This window comes from Kryptolebias marmoratus, linkage group LG10 (genome assembly GCF_001649575.2).
Source record: "Kryptolebias marmoratus isolate JLee-2015 linkage group LG10, ASM164957v2, whole genome shotgun sequence".
In the NCBI taxonomy this organism is placed as follows: domain Eukaryota; kingdom Metazoa; phylum Chordata; class Actinopteri; order Cyprinodontiformes; family Rivulidae; genus Kryptolebias; species Kryptolebias marmoratus.
In genome coordinates, this window is record NC_051439.1 from 6,664,239 (window position 1) to 6,688,574 (window position 24,336).

Genomic DNA, 24,336 nt, shown 5'->3' on the forward strand with positions numbered 1-24,336 from the left:
CCTGGATGGATGTTTGTTTTTCTGTTTGGTTTATCATGAAATTTGATACATATTTTTATTGGGACAAAAAATGACTCCAATAGTAACTTTGAACTTTTTTGCCCTAAAGTCCACATTTGTAGTTTTAAAAAAATATATAGTTCTTGGCTAGTTTGTGTCTAAATTTGGACGAAAAAAAAACATGTAAAGTAAATTACAGCTAATTTTCAGCTGTTCATTTTGTTTATTTGTTTTGTTCAAAATAATTCTATTCTGCAGATCTAACAACACAGCTAGAATTTAATTATCACCCAGATTAACAATCCATTCAAGAGTTAAAGTCAAGTTTGGCAAGTAAGGATAGGTTTTGTAAAAGATAAAGATAAAGATTTTTAATTACCAAATAAAAAAAAAGGATGACAGGCCATCAAAACATGATACAAAAGAAATCCAAGCAACAATGAGCACACAGGAGAACAAAAAGTGTAACAGGATGATGGACTGATGAGTGAAAACCGAGAGTCTGAAGAGGCAGGAACGAATGAGAACAAGTGAGTGCAGCTGGTTTAATTAGTAAATGAAAGACAGGTGAGAGATGAGAAGCAGGACTGACCGAGGGAATGAAATGGAGAATGACAGGGGTGGAAAACCAGAAAACAGCAAGAGCATTACTAAATAATACACAGGGAACGATAAGACAAAACAGGCTGAATCAACAAAATGAAACACAATTAGAAAAGGAATGAACCAAAAGAAACCAAAAACCACACAAAAAACTCAAGATCATGACAAGTAAAAAACCTTACAAAAAAAAAACTTAGTTGATTTTACAGATATTGAGCTACAACTTGGTGAGGTACCCAAGCACTACCAATTTCGCAACATCTTTGCCTAAAATTTTGGCTTTCACGAAATCACTGGATTTACATCTAGAATTGGTTAATTCAAAAAGTTGAAAAAAAACAAAGCAACTGGACTTCTGTTCTGTAGTTGAAGACATTTTGATTCCCATGCGGAAAGCTTTATCAATTCAAAACTAGAGAATGTGGAGTTCCAAGCTTTAAACTGCACAATTCTCGAGGTTCATGAGCTGTGCACCCTACACCTGAAGGATAAGGGACACTGTTTAGAGAACTGAAATGTTCTTATTTTGTACAAAGAAGACAGATAGTTTGAGAAGGGGTGAAGGAAGCCATTTATTTCAGATGAGAGAGAAAAACTTTAAACAGAGGAGGAGATCTCCAATTTCAACTTTCTAAAATTTACAGTAAAGCATTGAGCCTGACACCCAGTCATTTACCCTCTAATTCACACCTTCATGCATGTTACCAAAACATCTCTCTGTGAGCCAGACAAACAAAGACCCTAATGACCCTCATTTCAAGTCAACCCAATTCAAGATGACCACCATAGCCAATAAACCTTAGCCAACACAACAATGGCTATTAATTGATTTCACAGATATTGAGCTAAAATCTGAGAGACATTCATAACACATGGTCCTAGTGCTGACAGACCACATGACATTTTGCAAGATCAAGTGAAATTGGATATAACTTTATTTTTGAGGTTTGTCCAAAACAGCTATAACTCCATCATTTCTCAGCATAAGTTGATCTTAGTCCAAATCTCTGGAATGAAAGGTGGCAGGTGATATGTATTCCTTTAAGAAATGCTGAACCTTTAATTTGAAAACTAAAATCACATTATTCCTAAAATCACATAGTCATTGAGCACTTTACTCTTTACAGCATTCGCCAGGCCATTTTGAATATAGTGGTTGGCTACTGTGTGCAACACCACTGTAAATAAATTATTTATTAAAGTAACAAGAGAAAAGTAACCATGCAGTTTCTTTCAGTGTGTTTTGATAAATGATATTACCTGGCAGAGGTTCCAGGGATAGGTCGTCCCGTGTCCACCAGAACGCACCAGCAATAACCAGTCGACTGGTGGCACTGGACCGCTTTGTAAAGACCTCCAGCTCCGCAGTCTGGAATAAAAATGGTGTTGTAAGGACTCTGGCCAGCTGCTTCCAGGGCGATCTGTCTCTCCTGGTCACAAGAGGGACCTTTCTCTAAAACCAGGAGAAATTGACTCGGTCAGGCAAACTCAGAAGCAAACACTCTCAAAAAGCAGGAACAAGACAACAACAACCACAGCAATATTATTTCCTACCTCTCTTTGGTTTGTATTGGGACACCTTAGCTCACTGTCTTTGTGTTTAACAAAAGAGCTCAACTTTGTCTGAGCTAGGCGTAAGGTTTATAATCTATTTTTCGATGCATTTTGAGGCAGACATGAACTGTTTTGAATCTATCAAAAAATGACAAAAATTTTGTATTACCGTATTTTATTCTTATGTACATACATATTCATCTCACTGTGTTACTGAAATGGCAGGATGCTGTGCATATATAGTAATTAGTTTCATTCTGCTGCAGAAATCTAATGCACTTATTGCATTAAATCTGGACTGGTAAACTTTTGAAAGTATTCTTATTTTCAGTTGAAATTTAAACATTACTCAGATTTATTTTTGTTCCAAGTTACAAGGAGCCACTGCAGAGGGGCTGAAGAGCCACAAGAGGCCCCAGAAGACCCTGCACTACACAGCACCTGTGTAGGAATGGATTCACACAAAGAGGCTCTTCCCATAATGCCTGGCAATTAAGGACATGTCCTGTGATGTTGATAAAATCTTACGTCCAGATCCAGCTAAGTGAATAGATGCCTACTAGGATATTATTAGTTCTGACTTCTACAATGACTGACTTCACTTTATGGTAAAAAATAAATATTTTCATCAGCCTGCAGTGTTGGTCTTGTGTAGAGCTGCTTGATGAATTTATTTTTACCTTCTCTGTAAACTTCATTTGTACTTATACTTATCATAAAGTAAGTAAAAGTGCTTTAGGTTTAGCCCATCAGTGTGCAAAAAGATTTATTTTTAGCAATGAGTTTGATACAGTGACAAAATACAGTTTAATAAATTGTTGTATAATTTTTATAAAAAGTCTTCTGTTTTGTAAAAGATTTGCACTGTTCTGCTAATTGTGTGAAGTGTTCTGAAAAAATGGGCTCTGTTTGCAAAAGTATGCTTAAGCAATCAAATATTTCTTTTAAAACCAACTATAAAACAGCTACAAGTAATACCTACTTGGGAACACTTTTATTCTTCGAGGAAAATCAACAGAAATGAACTACTCAAACATGAGTTTACCTATTATCTGTGGAGGTCGGAAGCTTCCTTTACGTCATTTTAGGTCCAATTAAAAATTTTCTCAGCACAAATGTAAAAATGACATTGCTGCAACAATACTGGGCTACAAACATAGACTTGGTGTTTGATAACTGTACTACAACTATAAATCTAAATCAAATAATTGAATTGTTTTTATGCTCTACCCAGACCAAAATGAGAAAAAAAACAAAAGCATTAGAATGAATAATTATGACCTCTCTATCAACCCTTTTAAATTTGTTATAACAGAAATAAAACAAAAAGCTTAAGTTCACTTTCGAAGTAGTATAGTCATCTTAGTCGGTAACAAATATTTTCCTAAGCACAGTTGAAAGGTTTTTTTGTGTCTTTGGGAAAAGAAAAAAACCCTCATCCTTAATGGTGATATCAAATAAAGTGGACATGAAGGTATTGGCAGATGCTGCAGCAGGCCTGAGTCGAGCTGAGGAGGAGGTGGCGAGGTCAGATTTCCCCAACGTGTCTGCCAACACAAAGCTAAATATGTCCCCATGAACATTTCTCTTCTGTGAAGACTCACACTCAAGTGTTCTTAGCTCTGTCCTCGCCAAGGTTAACTCACATCCAAATTATTCGGCACTGTTTATTATACAGAGGTTATGCTGGCGCCAGGCACTAAGGTTTCCAAAAGAAAATAGTTTTTGTACATATAAATGGAAAAAGGCTGGATGCTGGCATCCCTTTGGGTTTGTGTGGATGGGAAACTTAATCTGCATCCTCTCTGCCTGCCTCCAGCCTCCGCATTCTTTCTCTATTTGTTTTGTTGTTTTTATGTTTCTTTTTCTACGTCTCTTGTCCTGGCAGGAACTGAAAGACGAGACCCCCAACTTCTTAGAAAACACACTTTTTTTTTTTTTCTGGAAAAAAAAGTAAACCCAAACGAGTGGAACACTGAATGTGTTGTCACAGTTTGCTCATTGTTCCCTCAGAGTAAGATGCTAATGGATAAAAGATGATGAGATGCGGCTCTGCACCATATCATGCATTCCACTCTGGCTATCATTATCTGGGCGCAGAGCCAGGTAAGTTCGTTTTTAAGCATCTTTCACCTCTCCAAGTCTTCCTCCTCTGCCTCTCCCTGATAATTTTTTTTAAACCTGCACACCTCCCCCTCATCTCCATGCACTTTCTCCTCTTCACTTCACTCCAATGGCTTTCAGCTGTGAAGTAATCACTGCAATATTGTTTCTAGGAAGCATTCGCCGCAGTTCAAACAGCTGCAGCAAAGGAACTCTGCGAGGAGGCTTGTAGGTGCGTGTGTTTTAATGGCAGAACAGCTAAAACAGAAAGCTGATGAAGGGTTTGATTAAAGACAACTTTATCTTGTCTTTCTCTATGAACTGTAAATACTTTTCAACACATTTATTGAATTCTGCACGCTGCTCCATACAAGACATAACAGAGTGAAAAGACAAAAGAATAATTTTTTAAGACAGCTCTTAGATGATATTATTTCCTGTCAACGTTCTGCTGTTTGCTTGTCTAATAATGCTTCCTCACAGAGTGTGACATTTGGTCAAAAGCACATCAAAGTTTGGCAACAAAAGGTCTGTTTGAAAATTGGACTTTGCTCGCTGTGCCTAAGCAAACACATGTCACAAACACAGACTCCACATAGCTTTTAATCACGAGAACTGGGTATCCAGTGACTGAGACGGGTGTGCAGTGCTGCTGGATGAGCACTCATATTTTCCAGCTTTTAAGAAGAGAAAAACACAGTAAAGTTCAGTTGTAGCTGTACATCCAGTGATTATTTCCTGTTTAGAGCACTTCGGTCTTAACGGAGCACTTCAGAATGCAGGTTTACTTGTGGTTCCTAGAGTTTCTAAAAGTAGAATGGGAGGCAGAGCTTTCACTTTTCGAGCTCCTCTCTTTTGGAATCAACTTCCTGTCCCTGAGGCTGACACTCTGTCTGCTTTTAAGACTAGGGTTAAGACTTTCCACCCATCCATTATCTGCGGCTCGTTCCAGAGTCGTGTCACGGGGCCAGCGGGCTGAGTGGGGAGGCCCAGGCATCTCTTTCCACAGCCACCTCTTCCAGCTCTTCCAGGAGGATTCAAAGACGTTCCTATGCCAGACTCCTTCAGCATGTCCTTGGTCTTCTCTGGGGTCTCCTCCCAGTTGGACATGTCCAGAACACATCCCTTGTGCCCAAACCACCTCAACTAGCTCCTCCTAGATGTAGAGGAGCAGTGGCTCTACTTCAAGTCTGTCCTGGATAACCAAACTTCTCACCCTATCTCACTGTTAGCACTGACACCTGGCATGTAAAAGGGCGCAGGTTCAACTTTCAACTAAGCTGTTCAGTAGTGGTCATAAGAGAACAGTAATGCTAAAAACAAAATACTTGACTTATTATCCTTCATAAAAAAGGTACAAATGTGTGTTAAAAGTTTACCACTAAATTAAATCAGAAAGATTGTTCCTACTAGATATTTAGTTTGTGTGATGCTTCAATAGGGCTCTATGAAGAAGTAAAATCTATTGCTATCAGAGTCAGCGCGTGTTCTCACCTTGCTTTTTGGAGGTGGAGTTGTTTTGTTTATTCTCCTTGTAAACCAGATGTTTAATCCAGAGAGTTGGAGCAGTTATTTCTGCAGCGACAGAAAGAAAATCATTTTTCACACATTCATGTGATCACAAGTAGTGATCACAAGGAGGTTTAGAAACTTTTCAGTAGCTGAAAAATAAAAAAATAAATATATATTTAAAATATTAATCAAGGTCTCTGATTTCAACATCATTAAAAGAATAGGATTTTTTGACATCTGGACTTTTTTATTAGATTAAGTGGTGTATTTGTAAAAAACAAACAAACAAACAAAAAAGGATCTTACAGTTCAATATTAAATTCATGACAGCTCTAGTGATGTGCTGGAATAATCTGATTCTTTTAACCCACAAAAGACAGTAGGAATATGTGGTATGCACATTACCTCTTTAAAGGCCCAATTGCACTGGGTTATGGCTTGTTGGAGCCTTTTTTTGCTTTTTCTTATACCATTTAATATTACTGGAGGGGTCATTACTCCTAATGTTTTAACTGTCTTGTTCAGGGAGTGGCCTACTTGATTTGCTCTCTCTCCTGATAAAAAGGACTTAATAGCATTCACAACTCTGCTGGCCAAGAGGCTAAATTGCTAAACTCGAAATCTGCAGCTCCACCTACATATACAGTACAATTAAAGATTGCAGAGGTTCTTTGTTTTTTATTTTCTTAAATTGGACAAAAATTGGGCTGATTTTGACCCATAACGCTGGATCATTTGAAAACCTGGAATCCCTTTCTGTCCTGTGTTAAAGGCACAGATTTTCAGATCATTCTGAACTCAGCACCACAATGATAAGATGTGACATGGAAATGTATATGTACCTATAGATTTTTTAATTCCTACATTATTTATTTTATTGTATTTATTTTCTTCTACTTGTTTGTAGGTGCCTAAATGGGGGTTGTCTGGTTATTTGTTATTATTTGATTTGATTTAATATGCTTAAAATTCAATAAACAGTGTTAACAAAATACAGCTCTAGTACTCTTGAGACAGATTAATTTGAGACACCTGTGAACACTCTGAAACTATCTTGAGTGAGAGTTTGTTGCACAATTTATTTATTTTTTGACATGTTCAAAATTAAAGCGACATGGCTGTGCACATCTGTGACTAAAACTACATATTTTGAGTCTTTTCTATATTTTTTAATACTTGGACTTTTTTTTCATATTTGTGCGTAAAAGCACAGCTTGAGTTTGTTAAAAAATCTTGAAGTTTCCGAAGTGAGGAGTTTTGGTTTTAATTAAAATGTAGCTAACTGAGTGCAAATGGCCATAATTCCCCCTCTATCATCGCCGTTTGATGGTTGTTTTGGTTTATCATATTTTGTTCTACTACAACAGGTTCAAACTGCATCATCTTTTCATTCAATAAATCTGACAAATGAAAATTTTCCTCAATTTGGGTCACATCTTGTCATTAAGGATTGATGGTGAGTCCTGAAGCCAGACCAGATGAGAACCACTGATCTCAGTGACATATCAACGCTGTTACAAGTGGAAGAGCAGTTAGAGGGGGCTTACCCTCAGGGGGGACGTGCGTCTCCATGGTGGGCGTGGGCTTGGAGCCATCATCTGGATTAAGAGTGAGAAAGAAACGGAAAGAGACTACCATTATTGAGGTTAATACAATCTACTCTCCATAACTGTTGAATGGTTGGGATTTGCACATGGCCCGGCCAAGAGAAACAGACAGAAAAAAACAGTGAGAAAGAAAGATGGAATAACAGAAAAACATGAGACAACCACCCCCAAGTGCCTCTGCACACCCACATCAGTACATCCTTCTCACACCTCACAGTCACACTGCAATACACTCACACACATATTAAAAAATGTTTAAGAATACTATTAAAATTCATCTTCAAACCTTTAAATCAATAAAACTACACTTGACGATTGATTCTGCTAGGATATACTTGTCTACATTTAATGATTTTTCTTACACGCAACATGACATTCACAAATTGATCAAATTTGAAAATATTAAAACACGTTTTAAGAAAGCCCTAAAAGTTTATGATCAAAAGCCACTCCTAATTCATCATTGTAACATTTTAAAAAAACATAATTTATTACATTTCCAAAAGTTTCTTCATTTCAGATATACTTGTCATTATATAATATTTTACATGGACTTGCCCGACCTCCCTTGATTGTATCACACAGACGTGGACGTGGTGTTGGTACAAAGGCCACCAGTAAATGTGACTGTGAGGTACTGAATAGATGTAAAACATTTGGACTTGCTATGTTATCAATCAAAGATTATAAATATTAGAACAGTTTTCCACCAGCTTGACCAAACTCGTCCACTTATTCCACTTTTAAAATTACCTACGGTATTTTACGGTATTTGTATTTTTGTCACTTTTATTGTCTTGTTTGTGCATATGTGCTATATTTTATGTATTGTGCATTTCATTTAATTTTATTCCCTTTCTTAAGTGTTTCACCATCAACATGTAAATTAGCTTTCTTGCCTAATTCTGGCACACTTACACAGTAAACGCATGTTCATTAATCTGCACTGTCATCATAGTACATAAAAAAATAAACTCATTTTTTATTTCTAGCTAGCTAGAATTTGCATCAAGAGTTTTGCTCTTAGTTTGTGGATCAAAACAAAACAGTTCTATGTGACACAATTAAAATTCATGTAAAAAAGTAAAAAAGTTTACTCTAGTATTAAAACAAAAATAATGATAATTTATTTTAATTAATTTCATGTTTTAACGCAACTTATAGTAAATATTCAGACAGCTAAAGCAACTCTAGCTGAAACAGATCATATTTGATGCTGTGAGCTGCCTAGAATACTCACCCCTGTGTAGTTTGGTAGAACCTGAAACATTTCTTTAGAAAATAATTCAGTCGAAAGCAAACAGAAAATGTTGGAAGACATTCAACAAACAGTACAGAGGAGTTCTTCAGTTTGATCACATCACAATACATTTACAACATTTTAAAGTCAGTCCGACCTGATTTGACTCATCTGTAAATAAACTACAGTGTGTCTGAAGTTAGTCTCAGACAAACATAAACTGAAACTGGGCAGGATTTTCTTGTCAAGTTTGATTAAGTAATAAGCCTGCATGTGTCCACAAGTGTTTGTCTAAATCATAATCTGATGGAGAAATTTTGATGAAACTCTCAAAAAAATCACTGGACACATCCATAATTGATTACCTTTTAGGCTGTGTTTGGATGTTTACTCTCCCACTTAACTAAATTGCGGTCACTATAAACAGTATCTGACTGGGCTGTGGTTGTTGGAAACTAGTTGGTGAACAGCATAAGCAAAGCAGTCTCCACAATCTCTTGAAACATTTGCAGAGGTTCCAGGTTTCCTTGCAAATCCCAGAAGCTCGCAGTGTTGTAGCTTGAAAATGTTAGACTATTCTCTCAGAATAGTCAAAAAGTTATTGCAAACGTCTCCAACCAGTCTCAGAAGTACTGGAGCTGTACTTTAACACCTGCAGGGGGGTTCTCCTCTGGCAGCCAACTTGTCCTGGTCTGTCAAATTTGCCCATCTTCATTTAGAAATAAACTTGGGGGCGGCTGCTGAGGTGGGTACAAAGCAGGGTTGGGTTCAATATGGGTGGAGGTGGGAAATAATATGCACAGCCTAAAATACAGTTTTGCAAGTCATGGACATGAAAACAGCTGTGATCTTCAAAAACCGGTCCCTCAAACTGCAGCCACACAGCTTGCTTTTCACTTCATCGCAAACAAATTATTTTCTATCAATTTTGAGTCGCCAACTAGTCTCCAAAAGTCGCAGCCCAGTAAGGTACTATCTGATTTATAGACTATATAAGACATAAGAGACAGCTATAAAGTTTTGTATTGCAAACACTCTTTAAAAGCAGCGTAATGTGTTCTGAGCATTTAGTCAGGAGTTGCATACCTAAAGACCACAAAGATACAGTTGAATACATGCTGAAAATCCAATATGATAAACAATATAAATTTTGCTGATTTTGGCTGACAAAATGTAATTATCATCATGTGTCTACATAACACTGACATAAAATGTATTTACTCATATCTTTTAGATGTTTTTGTTGTCCTTCAGCTATTTGTATGAGACTGCACTGTAGCTGTAACTGTATCACAACTTTCAATGTAGAGTTGAAACCAGATGTTTACATATACTGTTTTTCACAAGTTTCATACACTTTCTTAGTGTTTAATAGCATTGCCTTTAAACTGTATACCATGAGTCAGACATTTTGGCATTTTCTTTTACAAGCTTCTCGTGTTAATTTGCTGGAATTTGTTCCATTTCTCCTGACAGAACTGGTGTAACTGAGTTGGTTTTGTAGGCCACCTTGCTCACAAACACCTTTTCAGCTCTGCCAAAAAGATTTTATGGGATTGAAATCAGGGCTTTATGATGGCCACTCTAAAACATTGACTTTTATTGTCCTTAAGCCTCTTTGCAACTAATTGGGTAATCCGTTTAGGGTGACTCGGAAACAACAGAGGCTCAAGGGGGAACAATTCTACTAGATGGAGGAGAGGTCATGGCCATCTTGAACTTCTACGCCAGGAGGACGTAAAAGGAGAAGCTTGCACTGCCATGGAGAAGCGTATCTGCTGCTCGGTTGTTGCATTGTTGTCTACCAAAGAGCTTTCACATACTATCATGCTATCATAATATCATATATCATATCATTTTGTTTACTATTTTTTTAATTTAAGGACTTATTAATCATCAATGTGATAATATTGTGTGGGTTTTGTCTCTTACTTTGTGAGTTTTTTTAATTATTATTATTCATGACTTTGCAGTCAGTACCTTTGGTGAGCCTCACTGTACTCCTATTCACAATAAGGGTCTCAAACATGATACTGCAGCCTGGACCACCAGGAATTCCAAAAGTATTTAGCAGTATATGAGTTTGAGACTCTAATTATGAATGATTGAAACAAGGTCCTCTGTTCATCAAAAAGATTTTTAAAAATCCAGAACTGAGAAACAAATACTTCCCAAAAGCTTTACTTTATGGTGTTTCTATTGCTTGAATTCATTGAAGAAAACATGTTACAGTTTTGCATTCAACTGTGACATGTCTAACAATTTTATAAGGCAAAGTTTACAAAGAAGAACTGTGACTAACGCAAACAAAATTTGTCCCACATTGCTAATAACCTCCAAGTAGCACTTTTGTTGCACAAATATAGACTTTGCACACGTCCGCCGAAACAAAATCAGGTCAAGGGAGATTTTGAACTCGTGATTTTTTTTTTTTTCGCGCTCACCCATTCAAACAGGGACATCAGCGCATGCACACACAACAAACAACAGATCTCAGCTCACCTTTTTTCCCCGTGGTCGGTGGCCCAGGTGGCTTATCGGTTACTGACCCTGCAAGAAGTGACGGGAGGGGAGGAAACATGAACACGAACAAAGCCTGGGAGACAACAGCTAGAACCAGCAGATTTTGTGTCTTTTCCTCCAAAATTGTGTATTTCAATTGGATTTTGCATTGTGATGTGTGTAAATACAGAATACACACCCACAGAAAAGCAACATTTACACAGATTACATAAAGATGTTCACACTGAAACCATGAGCCCATTAAATTGAGTCTGTATTAACACAAATCTGAACAGTCTGCTCCATCTGTAAAAAAATATATATATCAGCAAAATTAAAATAAATGAATCAAGTTTTCAAATTATTTGAGTCTGATGCATGCAGGTAGTTGGCGTCATGCATGGATGCACTGAGTGGAGAAGAAAAAGGTTTTGATTAAAAGATTCAACCAATCACAATGAAAAGACAAAGGAAAAAAATTGGAATGAAAGGTCTGAAAAGGAAATTTACTACCTGGCAATCCACTTTTCCCAGCATTAGTTCCCATATATTCACGGAGGTTTCCTGCAAATGTATGCATGGTAATTTATTTGGGTCATTGTCTCCAGGGGTGTTTAGCATGTCAACAAAAGTGGTTTGAGAGGGAAAATAAGTTACGCACGTTCATCTATAGCAGCTGACCAGGATCACGTTTATTGTGCCCAGATTCTGATTCTGGTATCTTACATACCTTTGCAAGAAACCAAGAAGATATTGGATCTTATGCAGGACAGAGAAATATAGATGTTGCTGTTTGGCAGTAAACTATATTTCAGGTGTTCTTAGAGACACTGAGAAATTCAAAAAATGAAGAAACTTTGACACTAAAAAAAATGTATTAATCCACCGAATGAGTTGCAGAACCTAGATACTGTGAGTGTTTGGAAAATTTGCTTGAAAACAATAAATAAGACGTACTAATTGTGAATACGACTCATTTTAGGAGTTACAATTGATTAATTAACTCTGCCTGTTCAATTATTTTATTTTCAATTATTTATTTAATTTACCTTCGGGATTAATAAAGTATTTTTGAATTGAATTTGAATTAGCAGAAAATTCAGCAGGTATTATTTATGCTTGAATGAACTGCAATATAAACTTTCCAAAGAAAAACGAAAAATGTAAAACGTTTTTCTAGACTTTGGACACTGATTTGTGACGTATGATCCAGAACAAGGTTTACATCTGATACACAGGAATATGCTTTAACCAGATCCTACAAACACTCTAGCATGATAGAGTATTGTTACAGTTGTGAACTTTCGCACTCTCTTCACGATACTGAAACGTACCAGAGGTGATTAGTCACACAGAAGGCAGAGAAGATGCTGACAAGTTTGTTGGCATCCCTCCAGCTCAATAAAACAATGCATCATTTCTCGTGAAATGTGATTCAGTTAAAAGCAATCGGCTAATGTATATCTGCATGTCTTTAGTGTGTGATCGAGTAACAGAAAATGTGAGAAGAAATGATTTATTGTTTATTTTACAAAGATATGCTAAAATCCTTCAGACAGATTTGTTGATACCTTTATAGAGATTATTAATCTTTGCATTGTAGCCATTTTTCAAACTAAGTGTTTGCCCTTAATTAGTATCACAGGAGCCCTCAAGCTTTTTATTAGACATCCAGCTTTTTTAAAAGGAACAAACAGCCACTGGGTAGTTTGGTTTGGTTGTGTTCGCCACACTGAACATGGAGCAGAGAAAGCAAAGCTGAGAGCAGCTCAGGAAGAAGATTATACATATCCATGTTAAAGGTAAAGGCTACAAGAGCATCTCCAAGCAGCTTCGTGTTCCTTTGACCACAGCTGACAAGATTATTAAAAAGTAGAAAGTTCATGAGACTGTATCAACCTCCCAGGATGTGGATGCAAGAAAAATTGCAACCCCGGGTTGATCAGACAGATGGTGCAGCTGGTAGTAAAAGAGCCAAGGAAACCATCCAAAACCATTCGAGCTGAACTCCAAGGTTGTTACTTTCTGATTACACCATCCATCACATTTTGAATCATAATGGGCTTCATTGAAGAAGACCCAGGAGGCTCCACTATGAAGGCACACAAAGACAGAAGTGAGCCACAGTCTTTTGCTAAATAACTTCAAAGGAGCAAGAGTCCACTTTCATTAGATGCTTTATTTGCTGTGCAATCCAATTCTGGCAAAACCCCCTGAGTATAATCTTTTTTAACAAAAACAATGGTGATTATCATAAAGTGTTTCCATCCAGGATGAGTGTAGAGAGCTCTACTCTTTCTCCTCTAATCTGCTGAAAACACTTAGTGGGGCAAGAGGGCTAAGAGGTCCATACATGGCTATTAGCTTTGTTGTTGATCTTGCACCTGCTATTTACCATGTAATACACATGTGCAATACAATAGTATGGCACACATGTTTTAGGTGGAGTAAAACCAAAAACAAAACTGAAGTGGTTTATTTTATCCACAGGTTGCCAAGTGCCCACCCAAAGTACCTGAACACACCGGTGTCCTGTTGCGCACAGAAGAGCCACTCACTGGCTTGCCATCGTTGTTGACACACCAGCAGTAACCTGTCAGAGTGTGACACTGGACCTGCACAGGTAAAAAAAGGAGAAAAATGTAAATATGCAAAATAACAATGACCCTAATTAGGTTTGCATAAATTTGAATGGAAGTTAATAATAGATGGTGAATAAAAAACATACTTGATCACAGAGGATTGTCTTTTTTTATCTTGTTATATTTTGTTTTATCTTGTTTGTATTTTCTAAAATGGTTTTTGTGTATGTAGATGAAAATACACAAAAATACTGTAGTAACTATGCCAGGCATGTATGTGACACTGTAAAACAGCAATGAAAATACACCAGGAACAGGAAACGAGAGGTGAAGCATGCACATTAAGCTTACATGCTCTAACTGTAAACACAACAAGAAGAAAAAGACGAGGAATGGTGAATAAAAGAGCAAGGATCGAATCCTTTTTATGGACTGATGATAAAGTGGAGCGTCTACTTTGTGTCACATTAAACTAAAAATGCAGGCCAGTGTTGACTAGGATTCATGCCCAAAAACAGTGCCTATAAAAGTATTCACCTACTTGGATGTTTTACTTTTTTACTGCTATTATAAATCAGTCCTGGTCGATATATACTGTCCTTTTTAACAAAAAATTATATATATATATATATATATATATATATATATATATATTCTATGTTAAAGTGAAATAAATTTTCTACCAAGAAAAATGAGGTGTAAAATGGTTAAGAGGAAGGTTCAGATTCATGGATCATCTGATACACACCTGGGCATATGTTCCATCGCTGTTGCATTCTGGGATAAATATGGACTCGTGAGGCCTCCTCGATTGTTCCAGGGCATCGCTCCTCTCGGTACGACACTTTGACTGACCTGCATCTGTAACATATTGACAGGGGCAGACTGGGCTCAAACACTGCATGTATATCTCCAACACCAGTGCTGTGTTTTTGGGCTGACGACATGTGTTCGTTATCAATAACATCCTGTTCACACCTCCTTGCTGCCCTGTGGTTCACATCTGCTGCTATTCTACAGTCTGAAGATAAAGTGACTTTGCCCAGTGATATGTTTTGATTAAATACGAGTTGTGTTTTTTTACTGTTTAGTTAGCATTCTGAGCCCAAGAGTTGGAGAGAAGATTGACAGTATTGCCTCAGCCAATCAGAATGCAGATAACCTGAGCAGGTTCCACCCCCCTGTTCCAGTTACCAGGTATTACGTTCTGCAGTCTTGCCTCTGATGTGAGGCTGAGTGTGAGAAGAAAATATCACTTTTTGCATGAAAAATATTGGATAAAACCAAGAGCTCCATAAGCTTACAACAACTATACATAACATGTTAATTGTCACCAATTGTTTTTTGTTATTATGTTTAGTGAGTAAATAAAAGCTCATTCTCATTCAAAATGCTAATTTGTTAACTTTTGTAACTCTCATTTTCCTGAGGCTTCATGACACTCCTTCAAGAATCAGGGTAATGTTTATGTTCCATCAACTGTATTTTGGTGGAACTGACAGTCAAAGTTAATGTATTTAGCCCACATTGTAAGTAAAACCAATATTTGCTATGTTGTTTAGCGTAAGGCTTTGCCTTAGGCTCAAATCCAGTTCACAGAGATCGGTGCTTTTCTTGCCAGATCACTGGTTTGTAACTTTGTTTTACTGAACATAATTCTCTGAATTTATTTAACATATATCTATTGTCAGTCAGTAAATGTGTTTCATGTAACATTCTCAGAAAAGTGTTGTAACCTGTTGTATTGGCAGAAATGTGTGTGTGTGTGGGGGGGGGGGGGGGTCACCAACACCTTTACACTTGGTTAAACACAGAACCACAACAAACCTTTCATATTTTATTTTGACGCTTAGAGATCTTGTACTTTTCCTGTTTTGGACATTGTTCTCTCTGCACTTTGTATTTGACTCAATTTATTATCTCTTTTTTCATTTTGGGACAGTGTATAATCTGTTGATATAAAATGTATTCCTCTTTAAGTGAACAGTGTTTGTGACTTTGAATATGAAACTGAGTTCACTGACCTGATTTTACAGATATTGATACAGAATACAGGTTACAAGGGCACACCTGAAGTAGGACTGACAGCCAAAATAGATCTAATTTGTGAACTTATTTAATATTTTATACAGTTTTGATTGCTAATGTTTTGTTTCAGAACAATATTTTTGACTGTTAAATTTGTTTAATTACCTTCTTTTTTACTGATAAAACATTTTGAAGCTCATATTCCAACACATCACATGCACCTCTAGCTGACTCTTTTGGTTCATTAACTACACTTACTAACTATAGCTACATTTTAATACATATAAACACTACAAATATGTGTACTTCTGTATAAGAGCGAACTGAACTGTCGCATGTCCCCCTCTGGGAGGGAACTAATGCTGATACTCACAGATTTAGGCTTCAAACATTGGTGTGTTAGTTTGATTGAAGGACCAATCAGCCTATTACAACGAATGTGTCAGGTAGTTTCAGAGAGGAGGGTATGAGAGCCGCTCCTCTGCAAACTGAGCGTGGTGTGTGTTAATTTGATGATGTTGATGTCATATAGGAGTCCATTTTAGACACACCACTTCAGCAGTATAAATGATGCTGAAAGTTTAGACAAGAGAGTATAAATACAAGTTATTCCACCTTTTTGCTTTAAAAGTTTTATTTTCATTGTTTTATTTGTACAAAATGTAGAAACTGTGTGTTTCTTTGTCTGTACTGTTTCATGAACCAGCAGACAAATTTTAATAAAACTCTCAAAGGTTATTGGTTGTACATTTACAACTGATTAAGATTTGGAGTCACCCCAATTCAAGGCCACCACACCTAATTGACCTTAGCCAATATCAAAAATGGTTTTAAATCAATACATTTTTTAAATACAGAGCTAAAACTTCATGCGGTAGTAACTGAGAGTCATTCACAACACGTACTAGTTACTATGTGGAGCAGCTGCACCTCCATTTTTTAAAGTGGGGGTGCAAATTTATGTTTTTGCTCCCCCATTATTTGACTTGAAAAAATGTTATCACTTCCAACAATAGGGCAAAAACATGTAGTGTTTATTTATTCTAATTATACTTTCTTAGTCACAAACTAAAAAGTTAATATTGAAAAGAGGCGTTACGTTCTACACCCCCTCCTTTTGAGTCGGTTCAGTCCAACTTATCTGAACACTGGCAGCGCTGAATGATGTCACTTCTCAGACAGCATTCAGCTGGAAAGATGAAAAAACAAAGTTGTTTTTCTTTTAAGCTTTAAAACTGCGATGCAACTTTTCTGCTGTCTGTAAATAAGACAGATTAGAGTAAGAACACTGAGATCACTATTTAGAAGTGTAAGATGCCCACAAATTTATAAAAGATGGGATATAAATCCTGTTATTCTGATCTTATTTATATCAACCCAGAGCTCATTCAGTGTAGATAACTCTATTTGGGTTGGAATACATATATTGTAAAACAAAAGCTATGTAATTTAGATTTAAATTTAAATAAATCATGACATTTTGCCAGAGTTGAACAGATTTAAACTCCAGTCTCCTTCATGCATTATTCATTACATTGACTAAACATACACTGTGGTTGTTTCTATTGTTGCCCTTACACACATAATGAGTATTTTGTATGAACTTAGAGAATTATTGGATGCAAAATGTTTGCATATGTTGTTCTGCTGTGATCTAACCATGACTCTGGGTCTATCAATCTGTGCTGCGGCTGACAGGCTGCCAACAAGAGACAAAGAAAGTGTGTGATTCTGGTCTCTAAAATTTGACATGCCTACAGCGAGGGGAAAATCAAAAACATATTTTTGTTTAGTTCCACTTTTCCCATTCGTTCATTTTAGTTTTGACTGTGTTCAGGATTTGGAGGTGTCCCACTGCTGACCTTTGAACTCTGTGTGTCTCGCTTCAGGTGTAGAAGTTGGAGCTGGAGCCACCGGAAGCTGAAAGGTTTTAACTGAAAGACAAGAAAGTCAGAGTTTTGTGCAGTTAGGACCTTTTTGTTTAACTTTTTACAATTACTGATGTAATTTTTTAAAGTTTAATTAAAGGAGTAGCATTCCTTGAAGGAATGCATATTGCCCACGGCCTTTTATAACAGACTTTTAAACTAACATAATTTTATGATGAGAAGGGACGAACTTGCAGCTGTTTTCGTCAAACATTGTAATAAACATTATGCACAATCTCATGCAATATGGCAAAAATGTTATGCTCTCAGCTCCTACCACATCAAATCTTAGCTCAATATCTGTAAAACTGATTGAATTATAGCCACAATTGTGTTTATTAATGTTGATTAGCTGTGGTGGTCATCTTAAATTGGGTTGACTCCAGTTGAAGATGTGCATTCAGTAATTACTTTCTGAGAGGTTCATTAAAATCGTACAGTGGTTCATTTTGCTAACATAATGGAAAAACTCACACAAATTATGACCTGCTTTTCGTCCATCGATGGTGAGAGATAACACAAACAGTACATAATAAGTATTTGCTTATTGGAAGTTACAAGCTAAAGTTCCTTACCTACAGAAGCAATCCAAGGGTCTGTTGTATGTTGTCAGGCTGATTATCACTCACACAAACATCTACAACTGACTAACCTTTGGAGTCAACCCAATTGAAGATGGCTGCCAAAAACAAAGTGATCTTAGCAACACAAAAATAGTTATGACTAAGCCCATTTCACAGACATTGAGCTCAAATGTTTTGTGGTGGTAGACGGGACAGATGCACAACAAATACTGGAGTCAACTTTGTTTGTTAGCAAAACCACTGGATGAATTTTAGGGAAACTTTCATAAATTTATTACTGAATGGATATCTACAACTCAATAACATTTGGAGTCAACCTAATTCATGATGTCCACCACAGATAGTTGATATGAACCAACACTAAAATGGCTACGTATAACTCTATTGCTAACACATCTTGTGAAATAACACATAAGGACATTTACAAGGTCCAGCATAAGATGATCTTCGGTTAAAAGTCTGGCATGAAAGGTGACAAGTTATTTATATTCTTTCAAAAAATGCTAGGCCTCTCATTTTTCATGTGTTCCCCCTCCAGCTCCCAGAGCATGCAGAGAAATAAGACAAGAAAAAGGCAAACTCAGTTTTGACTTTGCCTAATGGCATGTAGCCATCCTTCAATATTTGTCTTAGCCTATTGTAAATCAATCAGCATTTAATGGAAATATCTCATTCTTATTCACTTTGCATCTTGTGTAGATTTTCAGGTATTTAATCGTTGCCAAGAATTCAAACACTGAGGCCATATCGAAGGATCTACAACGAAAGGTCTTTTTTATTTTATCCAATTTTTAAGACTGTCTGGGTAAATACAAAAACCTTTTGTATGCAGTTTGTTTGTTCATTCGTGTTTAAAATACAATCATAATTTATAGTTAGAAGTAAGTAGAATGTTATTTTCCTCACCTGTATATGTGAAAACATTTAAATACTACAATTCAGGCTGCAGTTGCATAACCTGTTTGAGGTTTGTGCAAAGCTGCAGTGTACACTGTGAGACACGTACGTTCTGTACAAGGGATAATAAACAACTTGTCCCTGTCCCAAAAAAGTTGGGACAGGGACAACAAAAGCTGTAAAAGTAGGTTGTACAAATAATAAACAGCTGGAGGAACATTTTTCAAACGTCGTTATTCAATAACAGGTCAAGACAACTGGGTATAAAAAAAGCATTTTAGAGAGTCTGAATCTCTTGGAGGTAAAAATGGGCAGAGGTTCACCAGTCTGCAAAAAAATGTGTCTAAAAATAGTGGAACTATTTCAGAATAATGTTCCTCAATGGAAAATTTGGAAGACTTTGAATATCCCATCATCTACAGTTCATAAAATCATCAACAGATTCCAAGAATCTGGAGAAATCTCTGAGCTCAAAGGACAAGACTGACAGTCAGTATTAGATGGCCGTGATCTTCGGGCCCTCAAGTGGCATGTCCTTCATACTAAAGAAGGAAGGAACCATCCAGCCTGTTATAAGCCTGCCTCCCTGATGGTATGGGGGTGCAATTATTGCCTCTGACATGGACAGCTTACACATCTGGAAAGGAACCATCAGTGCAACAGCACTGACAGCAGATCATGCTGGCAATAACTAAAGCAAAAGAAATAAACTTTTATCAGAATCAACACATCAAAGGCCAAACCATTTTCTTTTTGTCTGTGTAATGCTGTCAGAAACGGCATTAGAGTGATAGGTCACCCACCATTGTAACCCTAAGGTAAATTTATATCTTGCAGGAACATGTGTAATTATGTAGAACTAGCAGTTTGATAAGTTTCAGCACTTTTTTAGTCCAGAGTCAAATGGGACAGACTTGTATTGCACTGACTGGTACTCAGAAACCACAGTCACAATTGTTATTAGTTTGTTACAAAATTTAAATGTTGGATATACAGTTATGTAAATCAGTGTGTCTTTAGATGACAAGATGGTAAAACAGTCTACTATATGTTGCTTGTAGTCACTACTGATCACAGTCACCTCAGCCCCAAAGGGCCATGTAAATGAACTTGTTTCCTAATCAACTTTTATATCACCAATTTCAGCCATCCAAGTAATGGCAAATCTAAAAAGTAAAAAAAACAATGCAACTGGAGTTCTTTTCTGTAGCTGAACACATATGGAGTTCAAAACTTTAAACTGCATCACGTTAGTATCAATAATATAAATATTTGGATCTATCCGCATACCCCTACTTCAATGATGTAAAAGTCAGATGAAATGCAGCAGGACTGTTCTGATTGAGGCCACTGTGAAAAAGATCTTATATGTATCCCGTTCAGTACCACATATGAAAGCTACCTGAGTCAGATTAGAAAAATTAGAATTTGTCACAATCTGACTGTCATTAAAAATAAAAATAAATAAAAACAAATCAGATATGGGTTGCATATGGACAAAAAAAAAATCAGATACGGGTCACTTTTGCCTGCAATGTGAACATAGCCTAAGTAGTAATTATTACCAAAAGTGCAGTTATTTTCTGTTCTGGTTACAGTTATAAGAGTACTTGATCATTTTATCACAGGAGTGATTACTTAATTCTCTTGTCACTTGTTCTCACAATGTGCATGACATATGTTTGTTTTAGTAAAATAAAGCTTTTTCTATGCAATTTTAGACTGACAACAGCATATAGCATGCAGAATGCATTAACAATATGTGGCTGTCACAAGTACAGAGTACAGAGTGTTACACATGGCACTTAGCAAGATGGTGGCCACAAATCTCACCTAGCGCGATCAGAGGCCATTTCAGTGTCTGTTTTTGTGCGTAAAAGTAACTCAAGCATCGGGTTTGCTTTACAATTTATATGTTCACGGACTACAGTTAGCATTCTTAGCAATTACACTTAAAATCTATGAATAGCAATTAAACACAATTTACAAATGAGCAGAAAACAATGGTTGAATTACAAAACAACAATCATGAAATAATAATAAATAATAAAGGCTGAAATTTGAAATAAACACAGCAGCTGAAGACAAGAACTGACCGTATAATGATAATGTGAAGATCCTGACCCCCAGATTTGAGGGTTTTTTTTTTTCAACAGATTCATTGAAAAGTTGTGTTTTTGTTTTGGAAAGTCTTTGCATGTCTCACCTTGACACCTGCCTCGGTGTGCCAGCGTAAGAGTCTTATCTCTGCAGCGGGCTTTCTGAAGCTCGCAGCTGGTCTCATAGCTCCGCCCATCAGAACCGCACACCGGCTTCCCCAGAGTCCGCGAGCAGACCACCCCACAGGGAGTGTCTCTGTCTCCAATCAGCCACTGCAATGACAAATACAGGAAAGAGTTAACACAATACCAGTACAAACTTATTCTTTTTAATCACCCACCGCCCAAGGTGAAGGCAAAAATGTTTTGGCAACAACAACTGGGATGCAGAATAATGTCAGCAGGTGTTTTTGAATGAGTCCAGATTTAAATATTATGCTACAGCGGAAGGCTGATTGATTGACGAACAACCGTAGTGTTTCATAGAAAGTCTGTTTGATGCTGCAATTCTGCAAATAGAGATGTTGATTTGGTTGGATTTAGTGATGTTCTCATAACTGTCTGCCCCAGTGTGTCTGTCCTGATACACCAAGGAGAGAGTGTGCAGTGACCTCCCATGAATGTCCAAGAGACAAAACAAGGATTAAGTGGAAAAAAGGCTGTAAAGATGGTCAACAAAGCACAAGTGTTACTGTTTAATTCTGACAATATCACTAATTAGCAGAGTGCTAATTAATCAATTACTTTTAAATTCTGCAATTGCAAAACCACCAACATTTCTTACTGATTTAGAAAGACCATCTCTAATGTGGTACAATGAGATGTTCAAACAGGTTTTAGGAGGGTCTCCATCCTGTCAGGACATGGAGCTGCTGTGAGGAAAGACGTCTTCCATCTCTTTCTGTCCTGCTGCGGTTGCAGCGAGAACAACAGAGAAAAAAAGGGACGCAGACCACTTTTTGTCCGTAAATATTCGGAGGTTATATTTATTTGTGGCAGATAGTTGAGTGTACAGTGGGACTTCTTCTCAGTACTTTCAATTTTGAACAGAAAATATTAATTTGGCCAAACAATGTGTTCTGTGTGAACTAATTTCTCACACATGCTCGATCAACCTCTGCTGTGCACGATGACTCACCCGCACGTTCGTGCACAGCATCTCTTCAGGATTGAAATTAAAGATGTCCACAATCATATTTTTTTAAGTAAAAATTAAAATTTACAATTTATTAGTAAAGAAAAATGTGTGTTTTCTGCTATCTATTTCATGTGTAGTCTATTTTTTTATGTCTTTGGAGTATACTGATTATGTTTAACTGCTACAGTAACTTTAAAACATTAAAAATAGCACAATATCAGTAAAAGAAAGTTTGAGTCTAGAAATTTTATTTACATTTAGATCTTATCAAGTTACTGTGAAAGTCCTAAAACGATTGTCTTGTTAGTCAAGTGCAAATAGCAGCATATAAAGTACTTGAACGTTTGGAGTAGTGAGGGGTTGTGCCCTAGTATGGCTCTGTGTCAAGCAACACTCCTGGGTGGGACACAGGAAGTAGCGTCAGAAGAGCAGATATCTGCGAAGACACCAGCAGCAGCGAGTTGATTGTCATACCTGTTTGTTTACTCTTTGAACTGCGCAACGTTTATTGTGCAAAACATTTTCAATTCAACATGTCTGCCCAACACTGCACACACACATTCACAGGTTAATTCTGAGGGCCAATTTAACAACCTAACAGGCATGTTTTTGAACTGTGGAAGAAACGTGAGAAAGGCCTGAAGAAGGAGAACATTCACACAGAAAGAAGACAACAGTGCTAACAACTACATCGCCAAGCAGCCCCCATAGTAAAGCAGTTCGTTTACATGAAGAACTGAAAAATAAAGTGTTTAAAGTCCATCAGCTTCTCCTCCAGCTTAAAGTCCAACAGTCTGGCTGTACTCCCCATTCCTGACTCACAATCTTAATGGATGTAACCCCTTTACCTCCATTGTCATAAAAAAGTGTTAAGTCCCATTTGAGACATCACTGTCTGGGAAGTTGAAATGACTCTTTTGCATCAAGTCTCCCACATTACTGAGTCACACTGTTCCACCCACAGACTCGTGAACTGTAAAGGTGAAAGCAGAGACTCCAGCAGATCAGGAAAGTTTCTCCAGTTTATGGTTAAAATTGAGGTCCAGTTTTTCACAAGATCCTTTTAAAGGCTGGGAAAATGTGACTCAAACAGTAAGCGGCATATTTCAATTCATTGTTTTGCTTTTGGGGTGGTGATGGTGACCATCTAATATGAGCCCTGTTGTGGGTGTTTTATGAAAGAATCTGTACATCAGTACAATTTAAGTTTTACTTGAAAGGATGAGAAAAGAAACAAATATCATAAAGAGCAATGCCCTGCATACCCAAGAAAAGACCCCAGGGCAGACCCATAACTTGCTGGAGGGATTATAGATCCTCTCTGGCCTGGGAATAACTTGGGATTCACCAGGAGGAGTTGGAGAGTGTCATTGGGGAGAGGGATGTGTGGGCTTACCTCCTGGACTTGTTACTTCCACAACCTGACCACGAATAAAAGGCAGAAAATGGATGGATATATTTTCAATGTACCGTACCAACTGAAAGAATTAGTAAACCTATTCTTTCCAATCAGTATGTTGAATTTTATGCTAAAGCAACCAAAGATGGCTGGTAAAAATGGGCTAGGTAGGTAGGTAGGTACATTTATTTATATAGCACTTTTCAGCACAAGGCGACTCAAAGTGCAAGCAGTGGCTAGCAGTGTTTAGCCCTCTCTAACAATTACATTAAGGATTTGAAAGTTAAGAAAATTACTGTTTACATTTTGGTGAAGTCAAGAACAAAAGCAGCACCAATCAGTGAAAAAATGTTCTTGTTCTTCTAAATGTCCTCATTTTGTACAGTCCAAACACAGCAGCATTGTCACAGCTCCATCTGTTCCTGCCACGCCTCTTGCCACAGCCACTTAACTTTCCATTCATCCACAGTTCAAGCCACGCCCATATTATCATGCCCAAGTAATCACAGTCATCTGTTTCACCTGTTCTGGTCCCCATAAATACCCACAGCTCCCAGTAC

The 24,336-nt window shown here is 37.2% G+C and overlaps 1 protein-coding gene across 6 annotated transcripts in view; it reads right to left on the reverse strand.

Moving 5' to 3' along the window:
- The window catches only part of smoc1 (SPARC related modular calcium binding 1), a 56,187-nt gene that overhangs the window by 20,892 nt on the left and 10,959 nt on the right, over window positions 1-24,336 (reverse strand). For 3 of the 6 annotated variants that reach the window (XM_037977826.1, XM_017415572.3, XM_017415565.3), the window contains exons 2-10: window positions 21,347-21,512; window positions 17,594-17,665; window positions 14,452-14,564; window positions 13,637-13,736; window positions 11,635-11,685; window positions 11,122-11,169; window positions 7,320-7,403; window positions 5,755-5,835; window positions 1,864-2,056 (exon numbers count right to left, since the gene is read on the reverse strand). In XM_037977826.1, coding sequence (XP_037833754.1) covers window positions 1,864-2,056; window positions 5,755-5,835; window positions 7,320-7,403; window positions 11,122-11,169; window positions 11,635-11,685; window positions 13,637-13,736; window positions 14,452-14,564; window positions 17,594-17,665; window positions 21,347-21,512 — 908 coding nt within the window. The remainder of the gene's footprint in view (window positions 1-1,863; window positions 2,057-5,754; window positions 5,836-7,319; window positions 7,404-11,121; window positions 11,170-11,634; window positions 11,686-13,636; window positions 13,737-14,451; window positions 14,565-17,593; window positions 17,666-21,346; window positions 21,513-24,336) is intronic. The other 3 variants (XM_017415581.3, XM_017415591.3, XM_017415599.3) reach the window with 3 other exon arrangements.